General features: G+C 32.0%; 1 protein-coding gene across 2 annotated transcripts in view; it reads right to left on the bottom strand.

The window, feature by feature from the left end:
- LOC102586307 (uncharacterized) overlaps positions 1 to 7,722 on the bottom strand; it is a 10,588-nt gene extending 2,866 nt beyond the window's left edge. The window contains exons 1-10 of one of the 2 annotated variants that reach the window (XR_367890.2): positions 7,337 to 7,721; positions 5,911 to 6,038; positions 5,630 to 5,815; positions 4,059 to 4,127; positions 3,921 to 3,977; positions 2,510 to 2,563; positions 2,380 to 2,442; positions 2,211 to 2,273; positions 1,027 to 1,191; positions 704 to 859 (exon numbers count right to left, since the gene is read on the bottom strand). Coding sequence is in view for 1 of the 2 variants with exons in the window: in XM_006355153.2 (XP_006355215.1) it covers positions 704 to 859; positions 1,027 to 1,191; positions 2,211 to 2,273; positions 2,380 to 2,442; positions 2,510 to 2,563; positions 3,921 to 3,977; positions 4,059 to 4,127; positions 5,630 to 5,815; positions 5,911 to 6,038; positions 7,337 to 7,508 (1,113 nt within the window). In the remaining variant the exon portion in view is untranslated. Of the gene's footprint in view, positions 1 to 703; positions 860 to 1,026; positions 1,192 to 2,210; positions 2,274 to 2,379; positions 2,443 to 2,509; positions 2,564 to 3,920; positions 3,978 to 4,058; positions 4,128 to 5,629; positions 5,816 to 5,910; positions 6,039 to 7,336 lie in introns of both variants that reach the window. The other variant, XM_006355153.2, reaches the window with a different exon arrangement.
- Positions 7,723 to 12,735: the final 5,013 nt, after the last annotated feature.

Raw genomic sequence — 12,735 nt, 5'->3', positions numbered from 1 at the left:
GGTTTAGGTTTTGTGTGTCCCCCCCCCCCCCCCCCCCCCGTACACTGGGTATGTTCTTCTTCATCACCACAAGAAGGTAAAGAGAAGATGAATACAACACAACCACCAGAAGAAAAATGACCATTTCCTCCATTCAATGAATTAACACATAATAAACAATACAGACTAATTTGTCCTAGCTGGACCCTTATCCCTTGCCCCTAATTGCTTAAAGATCTGTTTATCTTTCATTTGACAATACCAAGTGAAGGATCTATCTTTTAATACAGAGCTCAAACAGATGCTCCCTAGTGGCAGAGCTAAATCACAAAAGCATTTGAAAATTGGAAATTGTTGGGAATACACACTGGAAGCTCAAGCACTCTTCATCAACTGATTTGCAACACATTTCGCGAAGTTATTGTGGATAAGTTAGTAGCTTCAGCAAAATCATTCTAAAAAGTTAAGCCTCTCGCATAAGAATACAGAAGCACCAAGAAGACAGACAGAAAATGTAACTTCAGACTCTACAGGATTTATTTTATTCCATTTTATTTTTGGGTCTACGGGGTTGTCGGAACCTGAATACATGAGAAACTGATGCAGCAGTAAAATTACAGGAAATGTTTAGAAAGAGACTATGACTTGCATATCTCAACCACAAGTAAACCTCTGCGAGATCTGAATATTTCAGGGACTATCATATCACTTTATTTTCACACACCTGACTATGGTATACTGTTGCAGACTCCAGGAACTTCCCATAATGATGAACTGCCACATCTGTATATGGCTTTACAGCAATACAAACTTTTTCAACATGAGGTTTTGTAGCAGTGGCAACCTGATCAATGTATGGCTTGCTGAATTTCTTAAGTTCCTGTGAAAAAATTATGCTTTCATCACATCACATACAAATAAAACCGGAAAAATAGGTATAAGTTATACATTTGATGCATGTACAACGACAGGAAATTGTATTCCTTAATGTACTTTTGATATATCAGAAAATATTATTCATTTAAATGAACAGATAAGGGATGTTACCTGAACGTGAGGTTCTGCTAGCTCCTGAACCTTGACAATATGTGGAGTTATGGCGCTTTTAAATGTCTCATAAATCTCAAATCCTTTGGTCCTAACCAGTTCCATTTGTGGCTTGAGGTTAGTGGTCATTACCACCCATTGTTCCTTCACAGCTGGCATCCATTTCTTCAAAGAGTAGAACAGCAAACACGAGACATTATTAAGATCCTCCATCTTGACAAATACAGCACAAAAACTAGCTTAAGGAGTATAATGAATGTTTGAAGTAGATAATTGTATCTACATCTATTAAAACTAATAGAGAGTCTTCCCAGATCTGGAAGTCATCTTACTCCCCACTCTTTAGCTTGTCCTACTAACTCTTGATTTTCTTTCCCCCAGATGTCCGGTGACTGTCATTTAGCAGATAAGAGAACTCATCTCTTGGGAAGAAATAAAGATACTCTTACCATTTTAACATTTTTACCTAGCAAGGTACCATTACTGCTTTGTTAACAGGAAATCTCAAATTGGTTTAGTTTTATTGTTCAAATACTTATTTCCATGAAGAGGTGAGTTACTGTAATAACATACTCGTTAATGTATGCCTAGAGGTATCAAATGGGTGGGTTGGGCTGGAATTGGGCTAGTTAAATTGGGGTGAGTTAATAAATGGGTTGGGTTAAAATCAGTCCCAATGTGGTATGCCCATTAAAGTTTTTAGATGGTCACTCGGCACACAGAGATCAGAATTCACAAGAAGAAACTAAGATTCTCTCACTTCTTTATTAATTCTGCAACAACTGGAGCTCCCAGATAAATATAGTCCTATCTTCATTCATATTTGTTGAACCTTGAAAAGATGTTTAGGCATCAAACTTTCAATTAATCATATACACACATAATGTAGTGACTTCTCTTTATATTAAAAGCATAACATAAAATGATGAGAAACAGAGAATGGAAATGTGGGACCACACTGGGATGTTATTGTAGAGAAGGAAGAAGTGGAATACCCTAAAACAAGGAACTACACCATCTTTTTCCAATATATATGACACTCTTTTCCATTTTGGGACATTCCAAAGTATTTGACATCATACCATTTTTGGCTTTCACAACTTCCGAGAACTCATTCAATAAATTAATTAAATTTAATATGGTAATAAGAGATTCAAACATTAAATGATGCAAAGCTGACTTACTGTTTTGACTGTTTCTATATGTGGCGCAACCCATACCTCAGCTTGGGCCTTTTTCTCAACTGCCTAAGAAGCAAGTGAAAAAGGGTAAACAGGATAGAATAGTAACTCAAACAAGCATTCGTTCAATAATCAACAGTTAAACAGGATCCAATAGCATCAAGACATGTACCTTCTGTATCATTGTGTCCATAGCAGGTTTTCCGTGCTCCTGCCAATGCTTCTCCAAAAGAGACTGAAATTCACAGCAGAGTCAGCAATCCATTTATGAGAAGGTTAGTTATGATTTTTGCTCAAAATACCTTGTAGTGAGTCATATGAACTTCAAGCCAACGTGGAAGCCATGCCCCATGCACCTGGATTTTAAGCAGAAGGAAAGAGCCAGGTTAACATTTATATAATCAATCATTATCTACAACACAAAGCATAGATAAAGAGCACGTCTTCAAACTTCTCGGTTTTCCAACTCTTTCTTGTTCTTGTAACTAAGCCAGTGAATTGCTGCACTTAGAGGCCTACACAGTTTACGACTGATGCAGAATGCGACTTTGATCTTTTTTCCACTTATTGCTAGGCTATGCATGGTGCAGGAAGCATAACCTGGTTCCCCATGAATCAGATTCTCATCCAAAAAAGTTCACAACTATATCGCCATACATCACCACAAACCAGAGACAGCTTCCACACATCACAACTCCATAACCCAAGCAAGAGGGAAAACAGAAGGGGAACTATAAACCACCCTTCCCTCCTCATATAGACAATATATGTGAAAACCAATCCAACTTTTTACTCCACATAGGATCTTTATGACTCTAATAATACAATTCTAGACAAGCTCATGATAACCCACAAAATTTGAGGAAAATTGCTAAATTCCAAATTATAAGATATTTAAACTGTTTTTTCATGCTAACCATAAATCAACAGAACCCAAAAAATCTCTACCAGCTATCAATGATTTAAATAAAAGAAGACTGTACTTGATTATCTCACCTAAAATAAAGGGCAGACAAGTTGTACAACTTTAGAGATGCTCTCTAAATAAATATATGCAGGATACCTACTACAATTCTTCTTCCCCGAGGCTCATGTACAAGTAGCAAATAGCCAACCGCCAAACAACACAACACCCACACATTTGCAGCCACATTCTTGGAAAACCAAAACAACCCACAATTTCCTTCATGAATATCTTCCTCCACTATCTATGTGCCTTGTGTCATTGTGATTCTTATCATCCTTCCATTGTTCTTCACTTTAGCTAATATCACCCACTTACATGACAATCATCATCCTCTATAATACACAAATGGTTTAGACCAAATCTATCATCACATTTCTACTGCCTTTTAGCCATCAAAATAAATTACTCCAGCATCAAATCCGCAGGCTAAAGACCAGCATCACCACCACGACACTACCCCCTTACTACCAAAAACTATCCACCATCCAGCTGTCCATAAAATTATTGATATCGCCAGTTCAAGCATATGAGAACTGATACAACTAGCTAACCATAAATCGGCATATCAAACTCTTAACACAATATGATGGAATCCTGATGGCACCACGATATCATGGTAGATAGAAACATTAGTATGAATCACAGAATTACTCAGCTAGATGAAAAATTGAGATGGAACCTCCCATCTTCACTAGTAATCATAATCCTGAATACATTGTTAATATATAGGTAGCTAGAACATCTACCTCCATGAGCTCCTTCATCTTCAATGTGGCTTCAAGCCTTGCTCTAATCATTTCCTCCTGATAAGCAAAATTGGGAGACTTTAGTTATTATTATTCACAACTCAAGCTTCAGTAGCTGTTTTTTAATATCAAGAGCACCTCAGCAAGTTTAAGAGCTCGTTCAGTTTTTTTCAGTTTCTCCTTCTGTTTGTCAACGGTCTTTTCGAGCTGCATAAACCAAAAAGAAACAAAATAATTCATAAGGTTAGCTGAAATATTACACGTAGCTACCAAAACTAAACAGGACCAGCATTAAGAGCTAAAAGATCTTTCTACACATCCACAAGAAGTCCTGGGAATTTAACGTCTGTTCAGTGGCAGAACGAAATCAATTGTGTAACTGAAAACAGGCAGCTTATTGTTCATATAATCTTCACAGTATCTACAAGAAAACAGTCATTGCGCTTACTCCTGTATGGGGTTATCATCTAGAGAAACGAGAGGACAAGGTTTGGTTCCCATCGAACTTTACATATGCGTTGCCACGCACTTGAGACTAGAAGCAAAGAATTGTAACTGCAAACAACTGAGGATACCATTTAAAGGTCAAATGAAGACGAGTACAACAATTTGTAAGCACTTTTTCTTTCAAAAATCCGGTCATTCAATGGGTATTCTATACCACCATTTGATTCTTCTTTTGCCTATGTTCTTCTCTCCATTTGTAGGACCACCTAGCTGAGTTGACTTCTCTGCCAGATTCTATTTGTCAAAATTATAACACTTCCTACCTCCACTGTAATTCCCAGTTCACATGAGGAGGCCAACATTCTACTTGATAGACTCTCTAAAAAACTTTTGGAATAAATTATTACAGCATTACAACTGCAGCATCTTCTTTGTGATCTAAAAATTACTACATGAAGGTGTTTGCTGAGGAAAACATTCCAATCCTATGATATCTCAGGCTTCCTTTATTCTACATTACCATAATGTTGACTCCTTAATTACCTAGAGTTTAACAAATCGTCTACATTCCTTGCTTAAAGACTTAGATTCTATCAAACTTAAAGAATATTTTTCATGAAAGTCAGAGTTCTGCAGCCACTTCCACCTTTCTATGTTTCAGCCAACTTTTTAAGATCTGCTATCGGACTAAATTGATTTAAAAAAATCCAGCAGGGACAGCATTTGGAAGTTGTTCCATTTTAGTACTTTACGGTTTGTTGCAGCGGTTGAACAAGTTGGATAGCTGCCATAATAACTCTAGCATGATGTGCAGGACAATCTCTGTAAACAAGAAACAGAATAGCATATCCCAACTGCCTTTTTAAAACTTCTGTTCAGTTACTTGGCTCCAGACTCTCAATTACAAGGACAAGCAAAAGAACGTGATCGCCAAATCTTCCTGATCAGAAAAAGGTAATCCTCAGATCTTAAAAGTTCAAAGAGAAGGAAGAACAAATGCAGCTCATCTGTGATGAGAGTTCCTCCTCCTTCTTTTTCCCTTCATTGTTTTAATACGTAAAAGATATCCTATCTAAAAATGCAATACATGAATTTCATTTATGCTTTGTTGTTGAATCTGTTGTGGTGCAATTCCGTCTGCTAGAATAACTACTGTAGCAATTAATTAAGACATAGATAACACAATTACAAAGAAAAGAGAACAGAAAGCAAATGAGTTACTTATTATTTTATAAAAAAGGTAAAGCATATCAAACACTCACCTTGTCAACCTTCAAATTTAACTCCAATACTCTTTTCTCTGTTTCACCTATATGCGCTTCGAAGTCTCTTTTCTCCTTATTCTTCATTTCAACTTCCTCTTTTAATATCTCAACCTGCTTTTCAAGCTGATCAGCTAGTGCACGAGCCTTTCCAACTTGCTCCTCGGAATTTAGTGTTCCCTTTTTCTATACAAAACAATATGACTTACATCAACACTACTAAGGCATTTTATGAAACTAAAATAGCATACAAAGCAAACTTGCTAATTTGAGGGACTCACCTGTAGAGAGGCCAATTCAGTTGACAATGACTTAATCTTCTCTGACATTTCTTTTATAATGTTTTCTTTGTCTGCAATCGCCTCATCCTTTCCTTTCAGTGCTCGCGCAGTCTCCTCAATGTTTGATTCTGAGAAAAATAGAACCCATTAGAAGGAAAGAGAGATGGCTAATAATTAGTATTTGGTAGCCTAAATTGAAACAAAACAAATCTACATCCAAGCACCAATCCAAAACTCACTGTTGCAGAATTACCTCACAACACAAGGAAAAAACAATATGGAATTTAAAAACATCATTAGCCAATGACAATAACAAAGTACAAAGTATGATAACTGCAGAATAGGCACTCTCCCAAATTTATAACCTTGTCTCAATTTTTTATAAGGATGTGAAAGTTATTCTTGGTTGCGACTCACTATTCCAAATTAGTTGTGCTGCTTTGCATATAATCTCTGATTTGTACAGTTTCCAAAAGAAAAGTGTAATTGCAGATTATCTCTAAATTTGTGCAGTTTCCAAAACTGTATCTCCTTATCTGTGGAATATTTTTTCAACAGCACACCAACAAGACATCTTTTTCATAAACCCGAGAACATACATGGAGCCATAACATGCTTCAAATGTTCAAAGCTATCAAATCACTGTGTTCATCTTCAGATTGACGCACTTTTACTGAGACTGAACAGAGTATACATCTTGGAGTTGGAAAAACTACCAAATTGGAATCTGCAGCTTCCTATAGCAAAATCTAAGCCCCATGTTTCTTTAGCAACTTCACTTGAAAATAATGTTACTTCATTTGAAACTTGAAGTTTGTTTCACAAGTTCTCAAAAGAATTTGAACTTCAACTTGAAATATTGAAGTTCATTTCACAAGTTCTTTACTGCTCAAAGTAATTCATTGTGAACATTCATTTCTGCTCTTCGTTTTGAACATTATACACAATACAACGAAAAATCGTGTAATAATATGCTAGCCTTACAAAAAAATCCCTACTTTCTTCATAATTTCCAGCTCAATCAATAACAGATTTTCAGAAAAATAACACCTTTAAGTGAGTCAACCTATCAAATTGACTCCAAACAACTCATTTGGAGTAAACAACTACTTCTCAGTACTGAAATTCAGAAAAACTGCACTTCCCCAAGAGTCAAAACAATCATACTCAGTTACTCACAGTACCAACTAAAAAAAAGTAAGCAATTCACGAGTCCTAATTAACCTAAAATAACAAATTTCCAAAAAAAATTACATCTTTAAGTAAGTCTCCAATCAACTTAACCTCCAAACAATTCCTTTTAGTAAACATCTACACTTCTCAGTACTACAAATCAACAAAAAACTACACTTCCCAAAGAATCAAAACATGCATACTCACAGTACCAATTAAGCAAAAAGGGAGCAATTCTCAAGTCCCAACTAACCTAAAGATTGGATCTTGGACTTAAGATGTTCCAATTCTTGAGAAGTAGGAACATCCGATCTAACCACTTCAACTTCATCATCCAACAACGACCCAGAATCTGCTTTGACTTTAGGAGCAACTACAGCAAGAAAAACAAAGGATATGAACAAGAACTTCCACCAAGATGCCATGTCTGAACCCAAAGTCAGAGAAAAAACTAAGGCTCTGGTGATATATGATGATAATGGGGTTTTTTTCTTGGATTTTTCTACTGCACCAACAACTATATAGTCAATAAATACGTTTTTTGGGTATTTTATTTTTTTTGTTTTGTTTTCGGATTTTCCAAGAAATGTGTCTTGGATGGCGTAAAAATGCAAAATTTATCAAAGGGGTTCTTTGGTTTTGGTGTAGAGTATTAATGGTGGGGGTGGGTGGGGGTATGACGCGGCGGTATGTGGGTAGTTGGTTGGCGCTGTCTTGTTAAATGTTAAACGTGGCTGCTTATGGTGGAATCTAAGCACCCCTTGAATCTACTCGAGGTTCGATATTTATTTTGGGTTTGATTAATTTAAATTTGTATGTTTTGAAGGTAAAACATGAGAAAAAAGATAAATATACCTTCGAACTATCGTAAATGATATGCAGATATCTTCTGTTATATTTTTGGAACATTGGTACTCCAACCGTCTAAAAACTAGAGCATATATATCATTTATACTAGCAGATATACACGTGTCATAATCTTATTCACCGATCCGACATTTATTAAATACCGAATTGACGGATAAAATTGTGTCACGTGTCCCTATTTAGTCTTCTGTTAGAGTGAAGGACATATATGCTCTAGTTTTTGGACGGTAGAGGCATCAATGTCTTAAAAGTATAACGGAGGGTATCTGCATACCATTTACGATAGTTAGGGTTATATTTGTCCTTTTATTGGAAACACCTTTAAACTCAGCGTGAATATAACCCGATCTTGCAATATGAGTAATTTAATATATCCCTAAATTCTCGTCAAGTTCAAGATGTTTTCAACACTTATCTAGACTTTTTATTAAGAGTTTCATGCTCATATAAGAGTTTGAGACTACTTATTATATGTCATGTAATAAATTGGGAGTATATCTAAATTTAATTAAATAGATGAGTGTTTTTAAGGCTATCAATAGCTCGAGGACGAAACTAATACTAATTTACACCAAATTTAAAAATATTTTCTGTACTTCTCTCTGAGATGTTCTTTATCTAAAGCAAGAGTTAAAATTTCTAATTAATTATAGAAGAGTACTTACTACTCTAGCATATGTTTTATGGTTATTTTAGGTACATTTATTTAATGAAGAATGATGTACCACCTGTGGTAGTCTGTATCAGCATGGGTGATTTACATAAATGGAATTTGCTATTTAAATAGTATATCCAATTTTATTATTTGTGGGAAAATAGCCCATAAGTTTGGTGAAAAAAGAAAATTAAAACTAAAATAGTCAATTAAAATGTCCAAAATTGAAGTGGCCTTGTCAAGGTTACAATTTTGGTAATACTTAAATGCTTGAAGTGGCCTTTAGCAAGTCACTATATAATAAAAAAAATTGGCAATCTATAATTTAAGTTAAAAATATCTAAAAATGTTTAAAATGTTCAAAATTGATCTTGGCAAGTCATACTTTTCAAATGCAAATTATTGCAAGTCCATCACGTATGTGTTGGGTTAGGAAGAATTAGAGCATCATGCAAAAATTTATAATTGTGAATTATGATTGTGATAAATTAAATGACAAATAAAAATAATTAAAAGACATAATATTATTATATGATTTGACCAATTGGTCTACATATTATAAAACTAATAAAAAAACATTAAAACGGTAGAGAAAATAAAATTCCCCATAAACAAAATAACTATAACCATTATAATGGAGAAAATAAAATGCAAATTTTTTCTCGTTTTTATGAAAATTATATTTGTATTCATCTATATTTTTCATATATTTTATAAGGTTTTGATTAAAGAATTATTCTATTTTCTCCATGATAATGGTTATAGTTATTAAAAAAAGTAGTACAGGAAGACCATGAGCAAAAAGAGATTGAAATTTGTATGATTGTCAAATTTGTATATAGTAGAATACTTATATACATAGATACTTTATTGTAATATTAACACAAGTTGAAATGATGATTTGTGAATACAAGTATATCGGAATACATAAGTAATCTATCCAATTTAAAAGATTGATTAGGCAATACAAGTAGAATTGGATACATTAGTACTATATTTTTATAAACAAATATCTGAGTTAACACCAAGCCTTAAGTATTACTGGAAAAACTTGACCAAAAAGAGATTTGACGTTTGTTGGATTTATCAATTTTTAATACAGCCAGATACTTACACACTTTGATACCTACACATTTTATTATTTTTCATTTTTCTTTTTTTAGGTTATCCAACGTATCCATCTTTTGTTTAACAACAATGTATTCATATGTATACTATATTGGTGTATTTATTTTTTGTTTAACAACAATGTATTCATTTTTCAAATTGTCTTGTTCATATGCTAATTGTCATGTTTTACCTTGTTTGATATATTAAACATTAAGTTTTTATAAATACGTGTATCCTTGATATATTAATACTTTAAGTTTTATAAATAGAGATACAAATTTGAATTCAAAGTATTTATATGCTAATTGTACACAATTAATACATGTTTTTTATTTAGTTCATTGTAATTAAAATTGTATTAGAGTATAAATAGAAAAATAAAAACATATAAAGAAAAATACAACTAGAAAAAGATATAAATTGTAGTAATTTTTTAAAAATAACATACTTATAGCTATTGAACTTTAATAATCCTATAAATATAGTATTTTTGTAAGTTGCTCTTTATTTATTCAGTTTCTCTCATAATATCTCTTTTTATAATTTCAAATCTCCAAAAGACAAAAGTATATTTAAGATGATGTATGTAAGTCATGATAAATTCATGTAACTTTGTGGTATGTTCGATGTATATGGTTGAAAGGGATATTTTATTTTTCATTCACACCGCATTTAAAATTAAAATTATAATTATAAAATTAATTTATCGTTAGATTGATTATACTTTAACTAAATAAAGTATATTAATTTCAAAACTTAAACTTTAGATATCTCATCGTATCTGTGAACCAAGGACTAAATTAAGAGCTAAAACAAGACAACAACAACCAACACTTGAAAGCAACATCTAAGTCTAATGTAACATTACAAAAAAATTTTACCAGTATAAATTGTCAAGGCTTGCTTGTTGTAACTCAAAAACATTAATAAGTTGACCTTGAAACGAAACCAAATGTAGATTAGTTTGGATTTTTTGGGCTAAGAGTCTGTTTGGTATTGCTGCTAAAAACAATTTTTTTTTAAAAGTATTTTTTTAAAATGATTTTTCAGAAAAGTACTTTTGAAAAAAATAATAATTTGTGTTTGGCTAATTCATTTGAAAAATGTTTTTTATATGCAAAATGCATTTGACTGATCTTTTTTGAAAAAAATGTTTTTAAGAGTCAAATTACGAAAAAGGACAACTATTAATGTACTTTTAATATTAAGATTATTTTATAGAGAGAATCTATTTTAAATATCTAGTATGAAAAAGTTAATTAAACTTTTATTTTTATTAAATTAAAATGTACATATTTAAATTTGCAATCAATGTTATATTTTTTTGGGAGGGTTGAAATCTTTAATTGATATTATTTTTCTCTTTTTTTCTAACCTTACAAAAATATTTTTATTATCTTTTTTTTTTTCTAATTCGGTAAAATTATACGTAAAATAATATGTAAAATACATAAATATTTCTAAAAATAAGTAAAATAAAAGAGAAATTTTTATATAGTAGTAATTGTTTTGAAGCAAACTTCGTGACAACCTCAATCACATAAATATCATTATAAATAAAGTCATTCTTATGGTTTGAGCATCAACAAAACAACTCGTGACAATTCTCTGATTCATGAAAAGTTAAATAATTTTTTAAAGATATATTTAGAAGCATATATCTGCATCACATGAGAAATTGTTAAGAAAAACTAATGAAAATTTAGATTGATTCACGTTAGTTTCATTTATTGGAACATTACATACTACTGTATATTTTAAGCAAAAAAAAGAAAAAATAATTGTTACTCTATAACACCAAAAATCATTGCCCTCAAGTAGTTGAGGTTCTGGAATATATCCTCTTAGGATAGAATAATTTACTTCATCAGAATAGTGGTACATGAGATTCCAGTGATCTTCAAACTCACTCATAAATCATACAAAAAAATTTAAAGTGTAAGAGAAGAAAGAGTTGAAGATTAGAAATTTTTCTTGGTTGAAAAATGAGAGGAAATCACTCTATTTATAATCAAGAAATGGTAGTATGAACATGTGCTTATTGTGTCTTATCTGAAAAGTTATGACCATTCAGAAAAGTCACAACCTTTTAGAAAAGTCATAACCCATTGAAAAAGTCACACCTCATCGGAAAGTCACAACCTTCCAAGAGAACACATGCTATTCAAATAGAAATACATGGATGAATTAAGTGTGGGTATTATAGTAATTTAACATTCAAGTTAGGAGTTAATATATATATATATATATATATATATATATATATATATATACACTATATATATATATTAACAGTGTCGGATCCAGGATTTCTGTGAATGGGGTTTGAAGTATAAAGAAGTAAACATGTGAAAATTACAAGATGAAAAACTAAGCGAGATAAGAGGAAACTAGTAATATGAATCTAATAAGTTTAACTTGCTTTGTCATGCCGCGTTTAGTTTTTTCTACTTTTACCCTATTTCATCGAGCTTTTCTTTAAAAAAATCTTGTGTTTTTTTTCTCTTTTATAATGCAGTGTTCTACTCTATTTTTGATTTTTTTTTTAAATTCGACCACTAAGACTCTTTAAAAAGGGTGTAAGAATTGAGTTACTAATATTATAGTGTATATTCATAAGATAAATAATTGATATCGTCGATTTTTTAGTTCATTTATTTCAATTAACTAGGTTAGTCATTTGTGAAAAAGACAAATGATAAATAGATCAAATAAGTTTAGTTTAGTTTTCATCTTTTTAAAATCGAACTAAAAAAAAACTATAAAATTAAGGGAAAAAAATCAATTGATTAGATTTTATCAAAAGAATATTCATGACTTTTAAATTTCTTCATTCGATTAACTTTAATTTGATTTATTTTACATAATATTTTTTTGTAAATCAATTTCAAATTTAATAATAATTCATCATTTTTTAAAGGGATAAGGGTTTGAAAAATACCCTAACTTTGGTCGGATTAACTGTTGCGATACTAAACTTTCATGAGGACCTATTACCTCCCTAGACTAATTAATACCGC

This window comes from Solanum tuberosum, unplaced genomic scaffold, assembly GCF_000226075.1.
Source record: "Solanum tuberosum cultivar DM 1-3 516 R44 unplaced genomic scaffold, SolTub_3.0 scf00191, whole genome shotgun sequence".
Taxonomy (NCBI): Eukaryota; Viridiplantae; Streptophyta; class Magnoliopsida; order Solanales; family Solanaceae; genus Solanum; species Solanum tuberosum.
Note: the sequence above shows the minus strand (reverse complement) of the source record. Positions and strands in the feature narration are given on the sequence as shown.